At 35.0% G+C, this 21,580-nt stretch overlaps 1 protein-coding gene across 3 annotated transcripts in view; it reads left to right on the top strand.

The window, feature by feature from the left end:
• APOOL (apolipoprotein O like) overlaps window positions 1-21,580 on the top strand; it is a 130,920-nt gene that overhangs the window by 81,965 nt on the left and 27,375 nt on the right. For 2 of the 3 annotated variants that reach the window (XM_044911689.1, XM_021691559.2), the window contains 3 exons: window positions 1,231-1,329; window positions 14,993-15,084; window positions 21,265-21,378. In XM_044911689.1, coding sequence (XP_044767624.1) covers window positions 1,231-1,329; window positions 14,993-15,084; window positions 21,265-21,378 — 305 coding nt within the window. The remainder of the gene's footprint in view (window positions 1-1,230; window positions 1,330-14,992; window positions 15,085-21,264; window positions 21,379-21,580) is intronic. The other variant, XM_021691620.1, reaches the window with a different exon arrangement.

Below are 21,580 nucleotides of genomic sequence, written 5' to 3'. Positions count from 1 at the left end.
AAATAGATGCTATTTGCTGTTAAAATCTATAGAATTTTGCTATCTATTGCTAGGAAACACTAATACCAATCAGTTACTCTAGAATATTTGAGCTAATGTTGGAAAGCAATTGTATTTGATTCTTTATTTTGATAATGGTATTTGACAGTAGAAATATCTTCCTAATATTCTTGGGCTATGCCAGTTGTTAAAATAAATGTGTATGGGAGACAGAAAGATCAGCTAAAATTTTATTTTTTTAATTTTTATTTTTAAAGATTTTTTTTTATTTATTTGAGAGAGAGAGAGAGAAATGAGAGAAAGAGAGCATGAGAGGGGGGAGGGTCAGAGGGAGAAGCAGACTCCCCGCTGAGCGGGGAGCCCAATATGGGACTCCATCCCGGGACTCCAGGATCATGACCTGAGCTGAAGGCAGACACTTAACCGACTAAGCCACCCAGGCACCCCTCAGCTAAAATTTTAAATGTCTCCATGATGTTGATGACCTGTAAATGTATTATCATTACTTAGGTTTGTAGGAATTAATTCCAAATTGTATTCCTCATTAATCTTGAGGAATATGATTAAATAAGTGATTGCCATTAAATAATTAATGGTGATAGAAGAGTCTTTTTTGGGGGGTTGTCTGGAAACAGAAATAATTTAAATATATAAAAAGCCAAGAAATCTAGACTTGTGCCCGTTCGTCATCTACTTTTGGTCTAGGCTCACTTCTCCTCCTGATCATTGGTTTTAACCAAGAACAGTGGCTGCTCTGGGTATGGGGGAGTGATGGCAAGCAGGGCCTACAAGCTACATGTATCCCTTGTCAATTATTCAAAGTTCCTTAATAAAGTATTTCTATTCCTACTGGATCCTATCAGAGTTTGAACAGGTAAGTCCAGAAGCATTTCTATTAGAGAGATAAATACATACACAGTCAAGCATTTATTTTATAGTAATCCAAGCTAAGGTGTGAACTCTAGCATCATATTTCATTAAAGAGTAATTGCCTGTATTAAGAAAACAATTATTAAATCAGCTATGGAAGGAAGATTTTAATTTTGTAGCAAGTAACTATTTTAACTAGCTTTTTCATTCGCTGCTCAAATCATTATTTTTGTAGCTTTTTTTGAGGAGTATTTAAACCATCTTCTATCTTAGCAAATCTCTTTAGCATTTCTGCATCATATATAGATTGCCTAATTTTAGTAAGTCATTTATATTAATTTTTAACTTATTTCTTAAAAGATGCGTATATCTATCTGAAGAATCCACCTCGAGATTTTCTTCCAAAACTTGGAGTGATTACAGTTTCAGGATTGGCAGGCTTGGTTTCAGCAAGAAAAGGTAGGGTTTAAAAAAATACATTTTTTTTCTTTCAATGCCATTATATTCTGAATTTTACTATCATGGGAAAACCTCATATCCTTTATTGAATATTGTTAGGATAGGGTACTATGAAGATTTTTAGATTCTGTATTACAGCATGTTTACTTTTATAAACACTGTGCTTAAAAAATAGAGTGATTTCAAGATGTTCAACATCATTAGTTATTAGGTAAATGCAAATGAAAATCACAGTGACATATTACTACACACGTATTAGAATATCTAAAATTAAAAAGACTGACCATACCAAGTATAGTCAAGAATGTAGAGCAATTGAAACTCTCATACACTGCTGGTGGGAGTACAAAATGGTACAGCCATTCTAGAAAACAATTTGACAGTTTCTCTTATAAAGTTAAACATGCTCAGGGCGCCTGGGTGGCTCAGATGTTTAAGCGTCTGCCTTCGGCTCAGGTCATGATTCCAGGGTCCTGGGATCGAGCCCCACATCGGGCTCCTGGCTCAGCAGGGAGCCTGCTTCTCCTTCTCCCTCTGCCTCTCTCCCTGCTCATGCTCTCTCTCTGTATCTCTGTGTCTCAAATGAATAAATAAAATCTTTAAAAAAAAAATAAATAAATAAAGTTAAACATGCTCTTATCATGAGACCAAGTAATCGCACTCCTGGATATTTACCCTGGAAAAATGAAAAATCTGTACATAAATGTTTATAGTAACTCTGTAATTACCAAAAGCTGAAAACAACCTAAATGTCTTTCAGAAGTAAATTAAACTGGCACATCCAAACAAAGGAATTATACTCACGAATAAAAGGAGTAAACCATTGACACATGCAACAATCTTGATGAATCTGACATGAAGCCAGTCTAAAAGAGTTATATATTCTGTGATTCTAGTCATATAACTTTCTCAAAAAGACAAAACTATAGTAACAACAACAACAAAAAAAACAAGTCAGTAGTTCCCAGGAGTTAAGAGTGGGAAGGTGTGAATATAAGGAGGTAACATAAGTTTTTTTTTTTTTTTTAATGGTGATAGAACTCTTCCATATCCTGATTGTACTGGTGGTTACAGGATTTTATACATGTATTAAAATTGATAGAACTATAGATCAATTTTCTGTATGATGTTTAAAATAAAATTAAAAATATACAGCTATTAATAAAATTATAATTTATCATTTCATCATCTTTTAGATAACTTTATTTTTTAAAAGATTTTTTAAATTTAAATTCCAGGTAGTTAACATATAGTATAATATTAGTTTCAGGTGTACAATTTAGTGACTCAACAGTTTCATACAACACCCAAGGCTCAGTACAACAAATGCAGTTCTTAATCCCCATCATCTATTTAATCCATCTCCCCACTCGCCTCCCCTCTGGTAACCATCAGTTTGTTCTCTATAGTTAAGAGGCTGTTTCTTGATTTGACACTCTGTCTCTTTTTTCTCCTTTGCTCATTTGTTTTGATTCTTAAATTCCACATATGATTAAAATCACATGGTATTTGTCTATCTCTAACTTACTTCACTGAGCATAATACTCTCTAGTTCCATCCATGTTCTTGCAAATGGCAAGATTTCATTTTTTTTAAGGTTGAGTCATATATATATATATATATATATATATCACATCTTTGTGTATTATCAGTTGATGAATACTTGAACTGTTTCCATAATTTGGCTACTGTAGATAATGCTGCTATAACATTGGGATGCATGTATCCCTATGAATTACTATTTTTGTATTCCTTGGGTAAATTCCCAGAAGTAGAGTTGTTGGATCGTAGGGTAATTCTATTTTTAACTATTTGAGGAAATTCTGTACTGCTCTCCAAAAGGCTGCACCTGTTTCCATTACCACCAACAGTGCAAGAGGGTTCCTCTTTCTCCACATCCTCACTAACACCTGTTGTTTCTTATGTTATTAATTTTAGCCATTCTGAAAGGTGTGGTAGTTTTGATTTGTATTCCCCTAATGATGCGTGCTGTTGAGCATCTGTTGAAGTGTCTGTTGGCCATCTGTATATCTTCATGGAAAAATATCTATTCATGTCTTCTGCCCACTTTTTAATTGGATTATTTGTTTACTGAGTGTTGAGTTTTATAAGTTCTTTATATATTTTGGATAATAACCCTTTATCAGATATGTCATTTGCAGATATCTTCTCCCATCCCATAGGTTGCCTTTCAGTTTTGTTGATTGTTTCCCTCACTGTGCAGAAGCTTTTTATTTTGATGAAGTCCTAATAGTTTATTTTTGCCATTGTTTCCCTTGCCTGGGGAGACATATCTAGAAAGAAGTTTCTATGGCCAGTGTCAGAGAAGTTACTGCCTGTATTCTCTTCTAGGATTTTCATGGTTTCCTGTCTCACAATTAGGTCTTTAATCCATTTACAATTTATATTTGTGTAAGGTGTAAGAAAGTGGTCCAGTTTCATTCTCTTGCATGTTGCTGTCCAGTTTTCCCAACACCATTTGTTGAAAACACTGTCTTTTTTTCTACTGGATATTTGTTCCTTCTTTATTGAATATTAATTGACCAAATAGTTGTAGGTTCATTTCTGTTCACTTCCATTGATCTGTGTGTCTGATTTTGTGTCAGTACTGTGTTGATCACTGCAGCTTTATAACTTGAAGTCCAGAACTGTGAGGCCTCCAGCTTTGCTTTGCTTTTTTTGACTGCTTTGGATATTTAGGGTCTTTTGTGGTTCCGTGCAAATTTTAAGATGTTTTGTTCTAGCTCTGTGAAAAATGCTGTTGGCGTTTTCATAGGAATTGCATTAAATATGTAGATTGCTTTGGGTAGTATGGACATTTTAACAATATTTGTTCTTTCAGTCCATGAGCATGGAATGTCTTTCTATTTCCTTCTTTCATCTTTAATTTCTCTCGTCAGTGTTTTATAGTTTTCAGAGTAAAGGTCTTTCACCTCTTTAATTAGATTTATTCTTAGGTATCTTATTTTTTTTATTTTTTTAATTTAAATTCAATTAAGTAACATATAGTGTATTGTTAGTTTCAGAGGTAGAGTTCAGTGATTCATCAGTCTTACATAATGCCCAGTGCTCATTCTATCACATGCCCTCCTTAATGTCCATCACCCAGTTACCCCATCCCCCTACCCTCCTTCAGCAACCTTCAGTTTATTTCCTATGATTAAGAGTCTCTTATGGTTTGTCTCCCTCTCTGATTTCGTCTTGTTTTATTTTTCCCTTCCTTCCCCTATGGTCCTCTGTTTTGTTTCTTAAATTCCACGTACCAGTGAGATCATATGATAATTGTCTTTCTCTGATTGACTTATTTAGTTTAGCATAATACCCTCTAGTTCCATCCACGTCATTGCAAATGGCAAGATTTCATTTCTTTTTTGATGACTGAGTAGTACTCCATTGTATATATATACCACCTCTTCTTTATCTATTCATCTGTTGATGGACATGTGGACTCTTTCCATAGTTTGGCTGTTGTGGACATTGCTGCTATGAACATTGGGGTGTAGGTGCCCCTTCGGATCACTACATTTGTATCTTTGTGGTAGATAACTAGTAGTGCAATTGCTAGGTCATAGGGTAGCTCTATTTTCAACTTTTTGAGGAACCTCCATAGTGTTTTCCAGAGTGGCTGCACCAGCTTGCATTCCCACCAACTGTGTAAGAGGGTTCCCCTTTCTCCACACCCTCACCATATCTGTTGTTTCCTGAGTTGTTCATTTTAGCCATTCCAACTGGTGTGCAGTGGTATCTCATTGTGGTTTTGATTTGTATTTCCCCAACGCCGAGTCATATTGAGCATTTTTTCATGATGACAGGATACACTATGTGGAAAACCCAAAAGACCCTAACCCAAAATTGCTAGAACTCATACAGGAATTCAGCAAAGTGGCAGAATATAAAATCAATGCACGGAAATCAGTTGCATTTCTATACACTAACAGTGAGACAGAAGAAAGAGAAATTAAGGAGTCGATCCCATTTATAATTGCACCAAAAACTATATGATACCTAGGAATAAACCTAACCAAAGAGGCAAAGGATCTGTACTCAAAAACCTATAGAACACTCATGAAAGAAATTGAGGAAGACACAAAGAAACGGAAAAATGTTCCATTCTCATGGATTGGAAGAGCAAATACTGTTAAAATGTATATGTTACCTCAAGCAGTCAATACATTCAATGCAATCCCTATCAAAATACTATCAACTTTTTTTCACAGAGCTGGAACAAATAATCCTAAAATTTGTATGGAACCAGAAATGACCCCAAATAGCCACAGGAATGTTGAAAAAGAAAACTAAAGCTGGTGGCGTCAGATTTCCAGACTTCAAGCTCTATTACAAAGCTGTAATCATCAAGACAGTATGGTACTGGCACAAAAACAGACACATAGATCAATGGGACAGAATAGAGAACCCAGAAATGGACCCTTAACTCTATGGCAAACTAATCTTTGACAAAACAGGAAAGAATATCCAGTGGAAAAAGAACAGTCTCTTCAATAAATGTGTTGGGAAAATTGGACAGCCACATTTAGAAGAATGAAACTGGACCATTTTCTTACACCATACACAAAAATAAACTCAAAATGAATGAAAGACTTAAATGTGAGACGGGAATCCATCAAAATCCTTGGGGAGAACACTGGCAACAACCTCTTTGACCTTGGCCGCAGCAACTTCTTGCTGGACACATCTCCAAAGGCAAGGGAAACAAAGGCAAAAATGAACTGTTGTTACTTCATTAAGATAAAAAGCTTTTGCACAGCAAAGGAAACAGTCGACAAAACCAAAAGACAACTCACAGAATGGGAGAAGATATTTGCAAATGTCTTATCAGTTAAAGGGCTAGTATCCATAATCTATAAAGAGTTCATCAAACTCAACGCCGAAAGAATAATTCAAGCAAAAATGGGCAGAAGACATGAACAGGCATTTCTTTTTTTTTTTTTTCAAGATTTTATTTATTTATTTACTTGAGAGAGAGAGAGAAACAGCATGAGAGGGGATAGGGTCAGAGGGAGAGGCAGGCTCTCCGCCGAGCCGGGAGCCCGATGTGGGACTTGATCCCAGAACTCCGGGATCATGACCTGAGCCGAAGGCAGTTGCTTCACCAACTGAGCCACCCAGGCGCCCTATGAACAGGCATTTCTCCAAACAGAACATACAAATGGCCATCAGATACATGAAAAAATATTCCTAGTTATCTTACTGTCTTTGGAGCAGTTGTAAATAGGATTTATTCCTTAATTTCTCTTTCTGCTGTGTTATTGGTGCAGATGCACAGATTTTTGTATATTGATTTTGTACCTGCGACTTTACTAAATTTGTCTGTCAGTTCTAGCAGTTTTTTGGTGGAGACTTTCAGGTTTTCTATATATATATTACCATGTCATCTGCAAATAGTGTAAGTTTTACTTCTTGCCGATTTGGATGCCTTCTATTTCTTTTTGCTGTCTGATTGGTGTGGCTAAGACTTCCTGTACTATGTTTAAAAACAGTGGTGAGAGTTGATGTCACTGTCTTATTCCTGACCATAGAGGCAAAGCTCAAAGTTATTGCCATTTAGGATGCTATTAGCTATGTTTTTTTTTATATGTGGCCTTTATTATGTTGAGGTATATTCCCTCAAACCCTACTTTGTTGAGGATTTTTGTCATGAATGGAGGTGCTATTTTGTCAAATGTTTTTTCTGCATGTTTTGAAAGGTTCTTATCCTTTCTTTTATTAACATTTATTGATGCGGTGTATCCTGTTGTTTGATTTGTAAATATCGATCCACCCTTCCAACCCAGGAATAAATCCCACTTGATTGCAGTGACTGATTTCTTTAATATATTTTTGGATTTGGTTTGCTAACATTTTATTGAGAATTTTTGCATCCATGTTCATGAGGGATATTGGCCTGTAATTCTCTTTTTACTGGGGTCTTTATCTGGTTTTGATATCAAGGTAATGCTGGCCTCACAGAATGAATTTTTAGGTTTTCCTTCCTTTTCTATTTTTTGGAGTAGTTTGAGAATAGGTATTAACTCTTCTTTAAGTGTTTGGTAGAATTTGCCCATGAAGTCATCTGGCCCTCAACTTGTTTGCTGGGAGTTTTTTGATTACTGATTCAATTTCTTTACAGGTTATTGGTTTGTTCAAGTTTTCTGTTTCTTCCTGTTTCCATTTTGGTAGTTTATATGTTTCTACACGTTTATCCATTTCTTCCATGTAGTCCAATTCGTTGGCATAAAGATTTTCATAATATTTTCTTACAGTGTTTTGTATTTCTGTGGCATTGGTTGTTATTTCTCCTTTCTCATTCATGATTTTATTCATTTGGGTTCTTCCCTTTTTCTTTTTCATAAGTCTGGTTAGAGGTTTATCAGTTTTACTAATTTTTTCAAAGAATCAGTTCCTGGTTTCCTTGATCTGTTCTATTGTTTTTTTGTTTTTTTTTAGTTTAAGTATCATTTGTTTTTTCTCTAATCTTTATTATTTCCTTGCTTCTGCTCATTTTAGGTGTTGTTCTTTTTGTAGCTCCTCCTTTGTGTAAGGTTAGGTTTTTTATCTGAGATTTTTCTTGCTTCTTTAGGTAGGCCTGTATTCCTATATCCTTCCTTCTTAGGACTGCTTTCGCTGTATACCAAGGTTTTGGACCATTGGTTTTCATTTTCATTGTTTCTGTTATATTTTGAAATTTCTTTGTTAATTTCCCCATTGGCTCATTCATTGTTTTGCAGCATATTGTTTAACTTCTACGTATTTGTGGTCATTCCAAATTTTTTCTTTTGGTTGCCTTCTAGTTTCACAGTGGTCAGAAGAGGTGCATGGGATGAGTTCAATCTTTCGATATTTTTGAGGCCCATTTTGTAACACAGTATGTGATCTATTGTGGAAAATGTTCCATGTGCACTTGAAAAGAATGTATATTATGCTGTTTTAGGATGGAATGATCTGAATGTATCTGTTAAGTCCACCTGGTCCAGTGTGTTATTCAAAGCCATTGTATCCTTGTTGTTTATATGTTTAGATGGGCTTTGTCCATTGATGTAAATGGGGTGTTAAAATCTCCTAATATTATTGTGTTATTGTCAATTAGTTCTTCTATGTTCGTTACTGTTTTATATATTTGGGTGCTCCCATGTTGGGTGCATAATTATTTAAGATTGTTTCATCTTCTTTTTAGATTGTCCCCTTTATTATTATATAGTGACCTTCTTACAGCCTTTTTTTGAAGTCTAATATTGCTACTCTGGTTTTCTTTTGGTATCCATTTGCATGATAAATGTTTCTCCATCTGCTCATTTTCAATCTGCAGGTGTCTTTAGGTTTAAAATGAGTCGTTGTAGGCAGCATATAGATGGGTCTTCTTTTTAAATCCATTCTGACACCCTATGTGTTTGGATTATAGCATTTATTCCATTTACATTCAAAGCAATTACATAGATACATCTTTATTGCCATTTTATTACTTGTTTTGTCTTTGTTTATGGAGATTTTTTCTGATCCTTTCTTGTTTTTGTCTCGTTTGGTCTCCTTTCCACTCAGAGTCCCCTTTAATATTTCTTGCAGAGCTGGTTTAATGGTCAGGAACTCTTAGTTTTTGTCTTGGAAAGTCTTTATCTCTTCTTCTATTCTGAGTGATAGCCTTGCTGGATAGAGTATTCTTGGTTTCACGTTTTTCCCATTTAGCACTTTGAATATGTTATGCCACTCTCTTCTGGCTTGCAAAGTTTCCATTGAGAAATCTTGAACCAGCCTTATGGGTTTTCCCTTGTAAGTTAAGGACTTCTTTTCTCTTGCTGCTTTCAAGATTATCTTCTTTATCACTATATTTTGCAGTTTTAATTACAGTATGTCTTGGTGTAGGCCTGCTTCTATTGATTTTGATGGGAATTCTCTGTGCTTCCTGGTTCTGGTTGTGTTTCCTTTCCCAGATTTGGGATGTTTTCGGCTATTATTTCTTCAAATAAACTTTCTCTCCATTTTCCTCCATTTTCCGGGACTTATAATACGAATGTTACTACATTTGATGGAGTCACTGAGTACCCCTAGTCTATTCTTTCTCTTTTGTTCAGCTTCATTAATTCTCATTACTTTGTCTTTGAGGTCACTAATTCATTCCTCTACTTCTTCCAGCCTGTTCATTGCATCAAGCTTGTTTCCAGTCTCATCTATTGCACTTTTCATCTCTGATCAATTCTTTGTTAACTCTTTTATCTCTGTGATAATTTCTTACCTGTATTTTCTATTATTTTCTCAAGCCCAGTGAATATCCTTATGATTGTTGCTATAAATTCTACATCAAGGCTGTTACTTATATCTGTTTTTGCTTAGATCTCTGCCATGGACTTATTTTGTTCTTGCATTTGGAATCATTTCTTCCATCTTTGCATTTTGTCTAAGTCTCTGCTTTTTTTCTCTATGTTCAAAAAGCTGACCATGGGGTACCTGGATGGCTCAGTTGCTTAAGTGTCTGACTCTTGATTTCAGCTCAGGTCATGATCTCAGCTCCGTGCTCAGTGGGGAGAGTATTCTCTCTCTCCCTCTCCCTCTGCCCCTTCCCCCTCTCACATTTGTTCTCTCAAATAAATAAATTAATTTAAAAAAAAAGAAAAAAAAAGCCAGCCATTCTCCTACTCCTGAGAGTAATGGCCTTATGAGGAATAGGCCATGTAGTTCCCATGGCCTGGCCCTTTAGGGTGTATCTCCAGTATGTGCTGCATGTACTCTGCTCTTGTGTTTTGGCTGCTGTCCTTTGGGCCAGTCGTGTGCAGTGGCTCTTTGGCTGCTCTTAGAGGTTTGGTCCCTGGCCTGAATATGGCAAGTTTAAATTAGGTGTGCTCTGGTATGCTTGTGAAATGAGACCTGTCACCACCTCCATCAGAACTGAGGCCCTGTAGAACTCACTGGTTGGTAGATGTGGTGTGGGTAGGGGGTTTCTGCTGGTCTTCTGGGGGAGGGTCCCACCATGGTGGGACTGAGGCAAGCATGTCTGGAAAGGACAGCTTCACCAGCATGCAGGGTGTAGGGCTTGGTGTATATAGGTTAGGCAAGTAGTGTTGGTGCTGCACTACTTCCTGCCAGTAGCTGTGTACTTACGCCAAAAGGCAGGGGATGAAAATGGTGCTGGCCAGCTCCTTTGTTCCTGGAGTGGTATCTATCTGAATGTTGCCTCTCAGGGATGCACTCTGAGAAGTGCAAATAATCTCCCCACTCTGTGCCCCAGGCCCTCTTCAGATCACTGTTTCCACACTTTCTGCCCCCTGGGTTGTTTACCTGCCTTCTCTCCAGGAGCTGGACAGTATCCTCCAGACTATCCCAGCCAAGCCTGCTGATCTTTAAATCTCCAGGTGTTAAGCCCTACTGGTTGATAGAACTCACAAAATTCAGTCCCTCTCATTCTCCAAGCCATTGGCTTTGGGGAAGCCTTCTTGTCCATTTCCCTGTGTGTTCCTTTCTGTTTCACCCTTCTCTAGACACGGCTCCCTCTCCTCTGCAGCAGCTAGGATCTATTTCTCCCCTAAACCACATCCCCACACTTCCTACCTTCTTTGATATGGCCTTTTCTTTCCCTTTAATTGTGGCGGTTGCTCTGCCAGTCTTCAGGTCAATTTCTGGGGTATTTAGGATTATTTAATAGTTATCTATTTGTGTTCGTGAGATAAGGCAAGCCTAGCGTCTTCCTACTCTACCACCATCTTCCTTTACTCCTTTTTAAAAAAGATTTTCAAGGGTGCCTGGGTGGCTCAGTTGGTTAAGCATCTGCCTTTGGCTTACATCATGATCCTGGGATCCCGGGATTGAGCCCTGTGTTGGGCTCCCTGCTCAGCAGGGAGTCTGCTGCTCCTTCTCCTGCCGCCCCTCCCCACTGTTCATACTCTCTCTCTCTCAAATAAATAAATAAAATCTTTAAATAAAAGAAAAAAATATATAAACATTTTCAGAGTCTCTAGGTATCAAAAAAAAAAAAAGACCTTGGGAATTTTATGTTAATGTTAAAATGTATGCTAACCACTCAAACTTGTTTGCTCTGCTTTCTGATGACCATTCATATTCTGGGGCTATATTAAGGATTTGAGATAGAGATGCTGGTATCAGAAAAATATTTTACTCTCTCATCATCTCATCCTGACCAAGGTTGCTAGAACCGACATCAGCCACCTCAGAATGGAATTTGCAAAAGTAGACAACTCATTACTCTCATTCAGCACATGAGGCTTGATATGCTTGATTTCTTTTTCCTCTCTTTTTACCCTGTATCTCTACGAACTTTGTCGTTCCTTCTCACTCTACCACTTTTGTAGAGGGTCCCCAAGACTACCCGCGTGTTTGATGGTTAAGTAGGACGATTTAGAAGACTCAACCTATAGTCATAGGCCTTATTACTGTGAAAGATTGCAAAGTAAAGTAAGAAAAGGGAAAAGGCAAATGGGGCAAATCTTTTAAGAAACCAGGTACAAGCTTCTAAGGATCTTCTTCCAGTGGAGTCATATAAGATGTACTTAATTCCTCCACTAATGAATTATGATAATACATGTAAGATGCTGTCAGCCAAGGAAGCTCATTAGACACTGAGCAGTCAAGGTTATTACTAGCAGCTGATCACATAAACACACTCTCTCTATCATGTCCAGAATTCCAGACTAGAAGGAAAGTAGTTGCTCAGCATAAACCATATTATTTCAACAGTTTAAGCACAATGCTTCACTCTTATCATTCAGAGAATGTTTTCTATCATTGTATGGGACTGTTTACCAGAGAAGTCCCCAGATGCCAACCAAGAGTGAACCTTGCAAGCAGGACTTTCTAATAATGGCAGTCTTGAGATACTATGTGAACTCTTTTCTGCACACTATTAAATAACTGTCTTTTATAAATACATGGCGAATTTTGTATTTTCCCATCTTCTACCTCTGAGTATGGAAATTCTTCTCAGTAGGCATTACTGCCTCTCTTCCTCACTGAAGTCCTTACTAAACTGGTACAGTTCTCTGGTTAGTAGCCATTTTGGTTATCTTCCATTCATCTTCTATCCACAACTCAGTTGCCAGTCATTGTTCCCAAACTAAATTACATGTGTTTCAAAGTCACAGCTCTTACTGGAATAAAATATCAGATACCTTATGGTTGGTTTGCCCAGCTTTAGTCCTTAAAGTAGTCTCACCTCAAGTATACCCAATCAGATACAAAACCTTTGTGAATTATAAGAACATTCCAACATTCTAACTCTAGCCCATATATCTCATCCCAATAGATCTAACACTCTCCCTATAGCTAATATTAGTGGGTACTGATATCCCATTTTTAATTCTAATACTGTGAGCAACTTTCACTTGGATACATATTATAATATAAATTACTTATTAGGAAAAAAATTGAAAACCAAGATCACTCTATGTAGCATATAAGACTCAAAGAAGAACATACTAATCAATTTTCAGTAAGAAACTCATAATCCACTTGCAAAAGAATATGTTTCTTAGGTCATTCACATTGTTTCTAAATGGCAGAGCTAGAATAATCTAACCCACTGTTTTTCAAATAGAGATCTCAACCTATTATTAGGTAATGAAATAAGCATAGTGAATAAATAAGCATGAATCTCAGGAAACATTTTATTAGAAAAATAAAATAGAGGAGAACAACAAATATCAGAGTGTTTTGTACTTGTATGGGTAAATAGTGTGAAAGTTTTCTTTCCATGGAGTGTGTGTGTGTCTGTGTAAGATAGGTCATAGGTCATATTGTAGAATTTATTCTGAGTCATGGTCAAAAAATGTTTGAAAGCTGTTGATTTAGTCTAACCCCATTAGCTACATATAGAGGTCCAGAGAAGGGAAATCACTCAATGATTTCATAGTACATAACTTGTTAGTGGCTGTGTCTAGAGTCCTTTCCTACTTATGGGAGTAGGGCTATTGAATCCAAATGAAATTTATATTTTGTTAGACTGCCCTTCATAGCAAGTAAAGAGAAGATGAATGTAAGTCTTTTTTTTTTTTTTAACATTTAAAATGACACATCAAGGAAAAAGAAAATGCTACTTTCCAAGATTAGAAGCAGCACAATTAGGGGAATTTGGCTGAGTCAAGGAAACTTGCATTAAGAGATGTTAGGTCAGTAAAATCAAGAATCAAACTGTAGATACTAGAATAATAGTGAGCAGGACTGGAGTAAAGGAGCAACTTAAGACATGTTTTTTTTTTTCTAACTTATGTTTTAACAGATATAGACCCTCTTTCACAGAACCACGCAAACTAGTCTAAAACCAAAGGAAAGCTAAATTAGAGGTTGAAGCAGCCTACCTACCCACCTCTACCAAGCTCAGTCTCGTAGACTGTAGGCCTCCTTACAAATAGGTAAACCAGACACAGAAATAGCTCTTGTTTCTATCTTTTTATCTTTCATTAACATTGCCTGCAAACATCCCCAGTTATTTTTCACCTTAGTCTTTACTGATGTATCAAATAGGCTGTTCCATTTTTTAAGTAAGGGTTGTAAGACACAGAAATAGCTCTTGTTTCTATCTTTTTATCTTTCATTAACATTGCCTGCAAACATCCCCAGTTATTTTTCACCTTAGTCTTTACTGATATATCAAATAGGCTGTTCCATTTTTAAAGTAAGAGTTGTAAGGTTGTAAGGGTTTCAGAGAATAAAAGTACTTACCCCAACTAGAAATCCCATCATCTAAATGCCCAGCTCATATTTACAGAGTCCAAGGTACCCATTCAAGCATTTAAGATACATATTGTTTTGAACCAGTGGTCTGTTGGAACTAAGCTAGGCTATATGAAGTTACTAGTGACATTGTATTTGGAAGATTTTTTTTTTAAGGATTTTGCTGTAAAAAAAAAAAAGTTTGGGGGCACCTGGTTAGCTCAGTCGGTTAAGTGTCTGACTCTTTATTTTGGGTCAGGTCATGATCTCAGGGTTGTAGGATTGAGCCCTGTATGGGCGGAGGTAGGGAGAGGGAGGTGGAGTCTGCTTCTCTCCTTTTACTCCTGTCCCTCCCCTTGCTTGTACTCTCTCTCTTTCTCTCTCTCTAAAATAAATAAATCTTTAAAAAGTTTGAAAATGTCTCTTAGTTTAAGCACTTTTGGAAATGAATACATTATCTCAAGTTACCTGCAGTTATTAAATTATTACTTCTGTATTTTAAATCAATGACATGAAGGAGTTATATACCTTTTAAAGTCCTTAACTAATTAGGTAGTTGGATCTTTCATGTTCCTAAGGACTTAATCAAAACAGGATATGTAAAGAGAGTCCATATTGCTTTAACATGGTGTCACAAGTATAGTAGTTCATCAGTCCTTTATATTACCATGCCCTATTAGATACTTGAAAAAAAAAATGGCTTACAACTTTGAGTTTCTTAGGACATGAAAAAAAATACCTAGTTTTAAAAAAAATCATCAACTCCCTTTGTGTAGCTAATTATCATTTTAAATTGAGAATACTTTTCTAAAATTGGACATGACAACTAAGAGGTATTAGTTGAATTGTGATCCTTAAGGATTTTTTAGCTACCATTTTGATTAGTATTATTACCTAAAGAATAAATTGATGTAGGTTAATGACTTGAAAGGGAACAAAGAGGACATTAAAGTTATAAAAACATTGTCTCTGCTAGCATCTGTTTGGAGTTTAATAGTTTGTTTGAATTTCATAGGTTCTAGGCTTAAGAAAATTGCTTATCCCCTGGGACTGGCCACTTTAGGAGCAACTGTTTGCTACCCAGTTCAGTCAGTAATAATTGCAAAGGTAAGTTCCTTTTAAGTGATAGCTACATTTCAGTATTTGTTTAATCTCTTAGTGTGACAATATTTAAATGTCCTAAGTATCTGCAACATTTAATTTCCAGAGAAGTAAAGTGAGCATCAACTCTTACTTTGGCAAAATCGCATTACATTTCAGCATGGTAAATTCCATTCTTAATTACATAATCATCACAAATAGGATAAATTTTTTGAAATATAATTCAAAAATGTAAATGCTGCTTTGAGGATTGGGTTCAGAGACACAGAATTAGAATTTATGGGGAGAAATACCACTCCATTGCTGAGCTATGTGAAAGTCAATTTTTAATTAACAGAAAATTATACCTGCTGGATGCTGTCAGTTCATCAGATTAGTATAAGAATCAGCAAATTCGTAGATAACAGAGGCTTCTGAAGGTAAAAAAAAAATCATATATACAAATTCAATTTTGATACCACCTAGAACTAAGTAACATTTTCCATGAGTCCATATTATAGCTGTTTTGTCATTTTCTTTTTTTTTTTTATAGCTGTTTTTCATTTTCTTATGAGCTTACCTACAAATCCAAACATTCTCCTAATGATTTGAACAGTTTGTGCCAGTATTTTACTTTTAATACATATTCAGATTGAGAAGGAGAGCTTTGGGTGCTGCAGTATTTTCTTCCTTTCCTTCTTTTCTTAATTACCAACACTTAACATTTCCCCCTCACACTTGAAGCACTGTGTAGTGTTACCAGAAGAATTTTCTGTACTTGTATTCTCATTACTACATCTCCCTAATTATTGATGTAGATAAAACTGCCTACTCAGTATTTTAAGAATGACAAGGATATAGTGCCCTATGTAGTTTGTAATGTGATGAAGCTATAAAAGTTTATAGCAAAGAGAGCATTATTCATTAAATCTAGTTATAGTTGAGACACTTGGTCCAAAATGATCAACTTATTTTTTATAAATCTTTCCTAAGAATTTATATAGGAATTAGCCACTTCAATTCATATCATATTCATGCTGAAACTTCTGAGTTTATTACATTCAACTTCCTCATTTTCTCATTTACTGATAAGAAAACTGTGGCCCAGAGAAGTTTCACAGTGACTGATTTTGTCCAGGGTTGTCTTCTGCTTCCCTGTCCATTTCTCTTCTCAATATCTAATGCTGCCACTGAATCTTTTTGTTTGTTTAGAGTTAAATAAAATTTGTAACTATTCATCCTTAAATAATTTAAGCATTATAGAAAAGTATAGGGAAAAAAACAATTAACCATCTAGAATTCTTTCATCCAGAAAAATATCAGTGTTAACATTTGGTAGAATGTTGTCTAGACATTTCTTTATGCATGTATAGAGGTAGAAAGATAGATGGGTGAATAGGCAGATACAGTTTCATAATAACAGGATAATATTATAGTATACATCTTATTTTTAATTTTAAGAATAAAGTATTAAACTTAATTTTACTCTAACAGAAGGAAAATAAAAACAGAAGAATTCCTGAACTTCAAATAAAAATTTCTATGATAAAAGAGTTATAAATGTGCTTTCCTGAAAGTTTTTCTATGGTTAAATGCTATTACTGAAATTGCTAGAGTTGAGACCCTTGCTTTTCCTTTGACTGGCATATAACAATGCCATGTGTAATATCTGCTGGATTCTAATATATATATATATAACATAGATTCTTAACCTGAGATCCATGATAGACTTAGGAGTGACTCCACCACCCGAAACTATGAAAAATTTTATATATACAATAGATACCTTCTAATTTGGTATTGTTGGGACCAGTAGTTAATAATTAATTAAAAATGTTAAAGTGGAAAGTTTTTAAAAGTCACAAATATGGACCTTAAATATTTTATTTCAAATTATAAATGTGTGTCCATTTTTCTCTCTTTTGAAGTAGGTATTTTCTATGAGTATGGGTCTCCTAGTTGAAGATCATAGCATCTTTCTTATAGTTAGCCATATCTGTAGTATGTCTTCTACTGTTTCAGTTTAGATTTCCTTTAAATAGAATGAACACTTAAAAACATTTTTAAAATAATATGAGTGCAGAATCCTCTTAAATTGTTATTATTTCTCCCAGCCTTTAACAGTTGACTTGCCCACCTCTAATTTAACAGTAGTTTGGTAAATCATTTTTTAGTCTTTACAAAGCATTTAACTTAATTTTCCTGTAGACAACAATTCTCTTCACACTCATATTTCATCCTATTATGTTACATTTATTTTTTTAATTATAGTAAAACTGATATAGAGACTTAGAAATAAATACAACTGATTCTTGGTAAGTGCACAAATCACTTCTGAAAGACAGTACTTAGATATATTTGAGAGAACCTGCTATCGATGAATATTCAGCATTCTATGAACATCATTTATTATACATTTTTAAGATACCTTTACTTAATCAGACAAGTCTCTTAAAAGGATATCAAATGAGAGCTCTTCTGCTATATGGGTAGTTTCTTTTTTTTTTTTTTTTTTTTTTTTTTTTTAGATTTTATTTATTTATTTGACAGAGAGAATGAGAGACAGAGAGCATGAGAGGGAGGAAGGTCAGAGGGAGAAGCAGACTCCCTGCCAAGCAGGGAGCCCGATGCGGGACTCGATCCCGGGACTCCAGGATCATGACCTGAGCCGAAGGCAGTCGCTTAACCAACTGAGCCACCCAGGCGCCCTATATGGGTAGTTTCTTAAGGAAAGGGCCCGTACCTTTCAGGAGATTCTCCAAGACGTCTATGACATAAAAAAAATCACAAAATGGTAGTCTAGAAGGCTCTTTGAAAAATAAGTCACACTCCAGTTATTCACCATTTCGGAAATATACTTCAAGATGGGATTACTTTTTGCTTTTTATGGTTTTCTTCACACTGTTTTCATTATTAACTTTAATAAAGAGTATCAAGTAATCTGTCTTTGAAACCTATAAAATACCTAGGAATAAACTTAACAAATAATGTTCTAAGATCTATTTATTAAAAACTATTAAACTATAGTAGGAAGGGAAAAATTAAGGGGGGGAATTGGAGGAGGAGACAAACCATGAGAGACTATGGACTCTGAGAAACAAACTGAGGGTTCTAGAAGGGAGGGGGCTGGGGGGATGGGTTAGCCTGGTGATGGGTATTAAAGAGGGCACGTATTGAATGGAGCACTGGGTATTATACGCAAACAATGAATCATGGAACACTACATCAAAAACTAATGATGTAATGTATGGTGATTAACATAACATAACAAAATAAAATTTAAAAAAGAAAAAAACTATTAAACTTTAGTGAAAGGCATTTTTAAAAATTTTGAATACATTTAGAGATATATCTTGTTTCTAGATGAAAGGACTGAATATTGGAATATAGCATATGTTCCCAAATTTAGAAGTTTAATTTAGTTCTTACAGAATTCCTCGATTTGTAGGGAGTATGACATTCATTCAACCAGTATTTGTTGTCCATTTACCATGTATTGGTAACTATGCTAGCACAGACAATAAAATAGACCAAAAAAAAAAAAAAAGAGAATATCCAAAACCAAATATATCAAGTATGTCTTTGTATATATTGTGGGGTAAGGGGAGGGTATAGTAAAGGTGGCATTTCAGATCAGCGTGTAAAGAAAGAATGGATTGGGGTGCCTGGGTGGCTCAGATGGTTAAGCGTCTGCCTTCGGCTCAGGTCATGATCTCAGGGTCCTGGGATCGAGCCCCGCATCGGGCTCCCTGCTCAGCGGGGAGCCTGCTTCTCCCTCTCCCTTCCCTCTCCACTCCCCCTGCTCATGCTCTCTCTCTCTGTATCTCTGTGTCTCACATGAATAAATTAAAAAAAAATCTTAAAAAAAGAAAGAAAGAAAGAATGGATTGGTTATTCCAGACATGTGTTGGAATAATTGGCTTTTTGGTAAAAAATCTTAGACCTTGCAAAAATAAATTTCAGGTGGACTAAAGATCTAATCATAAAATATAATACTATAAAAATATTAGAAGAAGATAAATACCTCTGTAATGTTGAGATAGGAAAGGCACTCTTAAGCAAAACACAATCCAGAAACCATCAAAATAATTAATGTATTTTACTACATCAAAATAAATACATTTCTTCTGATCACAATATAACATTTACAAAGTTAATGGGTAAATTAAAACTGGGAAAACTGTTTGCAACATCTATAACAAAGGACTAAATAATGGCCTTCCTATAAATGGATAGAAAAAAGATAAAGGCTCTCTAAGAAAATGAAGAAAGTAAACAAACAAGCAATCCACAAAATAAGAAACATAAATGGCCTAATATGAAGGATGCTTAACTTTATCAGCAATCAAATAAATGCAAATTTAAAGATCATTTAGATATTGGCTTTTAGTCTTTCAATTTGATAAAGATTTAAAAGACTCATAGTAATACTGCTTCTGGTAAATGGGGTATGAAAACACCTTTTTGGTGGGAGTATATATTACTACAGTGTATTGCTGACTTTATGGAGGCAATGTGGCAATATTATCAAAAATTAAAATGTATATAATCTTTAATCCAGGTATTTCACATCCAGGAATTTGTACCAAGGAGAGACCACAAAGATGTGTGGTCCCAGTTGTATGTGTAAGAATGCTAATCACAGCATGTTTATAATTGCCCAAAAAAGGGAAACATCCCATATTCCCCAAGATAGGGGATTTATTAAACTAACTGTGGCATATCCATTGTAGAATACTAACTAGGCAGCTATTATAAAAGAAGCAGATCTACAAGTGTATAAACTGATATGGAAATATCTCTGACAAATTATTAAGCTTTTAAACTATCAAATCTCAATATGTATAGTGTGATCCTATTTGTGTTTTTAAAAAGGAAACAAGCTAAGTGTATATGTGTGTAGTTTATTTTAAAATTTATTTTAAAACATAATTGAGATTGTAGTGTAGAATCTGTTCTCTAATCTCGTCTTTTCAATTCAGTGGTTCATGGAAATCCATATCAGTGCATATAAATCTAAAATCTACCTCATCCTTTTTGGTAGAGGTATATTCGTATCAACATTCCATTTGTTTTAAAATGTGTATATGCATTTGTTTTAAAATGTGTGTATGTATCTAATGCACATATAAGGAAAATCTCAGGAAGAATAGCCACACAACTGTGACCAAAGTTACATTGTGGGGAGGAAGAAGACTTCTTTTATATTAGTGGTTTGATTTATTTTTCTTAAGTGTAAGTATATACTTAGCAAAAAAATTCTATTTTAAGCAAGAAAGTCACAGTTTTTAAAAGTTCTTTAAGTTCATGTTTATAAAAAGTATAACCCTGGAAAGCTTCCAAAACCTCTTTAAAACTTGAGAAGTCAATAGCTATTGAAATTACTTTAGCCATAAGGAACAAAAAGATGGGGAAAGAACAGAAAGAAGGAATAAGGAGATTTTTAAAGGGAAAGAGATATGAATGAAAGTAAGAGCAGCTTCAGGAATTCACTCACCATCCTTGCCTCTGCTTTGGTGTGTTTGTAGTTCATTTGTATTTTATGTTTCTACCAAAAGAGAGTATTATTCTCTGGAGAAATACATTAATACTTTATGACAGGAGAAAGCACCAGAAAATTTGAACAAAAGTATTAACTTCATAGCATCTTAAAATCTTATTTTCTGTTTATTATCTCAAGCTGTCTTTCCCAAACTTCTGTTAAATAAAAATAGTTTTAAATTCACATATTACAGTGTGAATGCAAACTATACATTTTTAAGAATTTATTTTTCTAAGAGCAGTTTTAGGTTCACAACAAAATTAAGCAGAAGGTACAGAGATTTCCCATACACCCCGTGTTCCCACACATGCTCAGCATCCTCCATTATCAACATCCCTTTTCTACATCCCCCATTAGAGTGGTACATTTGTTGCAATTGATAAGCCTACACTGACACATTATCACCCAAAGTCATAGTTTACTTTAGGATTAACTCTTGGTGTTATACTAACTATACATTTTTTTAGCCTTTTACATGAGGCAAATAATTTTTCATATAAGATTTAGAAAATGGGGTTTTCTGTTATATGATCTAGAGATTTATATCTTTACTATTGATTCTGACCTGAGTGTTCACATAAAATACCTGACATAATTTTTTTTAATACTTGTTATTTTGACTTTTAAAAATATATCTTATTTGACTCACTTCTTGTTTTAATTAGGTAACTGGGAAAAAGGCATATACTACAAGCCAGCAAATTTATGAAGCAGTTAAATCATTGTGGACAAAAATCAACAAAAAAGAGTCATTTCCTAAACCTAAAGAAAAATCTAAGGTAGAGTTTAAAGGGACCAAAAAGGGAGACATTTAGTTTTGTTGGTTGGGGTGGGGGATTGGCTTATAATGGGAGCCCTGAACAGAGGTCAAGGATAGAATGAAAGGAGATGAAGGAACATAATATCTTTGCATACTATACGTTTTTAAGATGTTTTATTGTTTTAGCAAAATGATTTACTTATGAAAGAAAAATCTTTTTG

This window comes from Neomonachus schauinslandi, chromosome X (genome assembly GCF_002201575.2).
Source record: "Neomonachus schauinslandi chromosome X, ASM220157v2, whole genome shotgun sequence".
Lineage (NCBI taxonomy): Eukaryota > Metazoa > Chordata > Mammalia > Carnivora > Phocidae > Neomonachus > Neomonachus schauinslandi.
The sequence above is the reverse complement of the archived record's forward strand: the minus strand, read 5'-3'. Positions and strand labels throughout refer to the sequence as shown.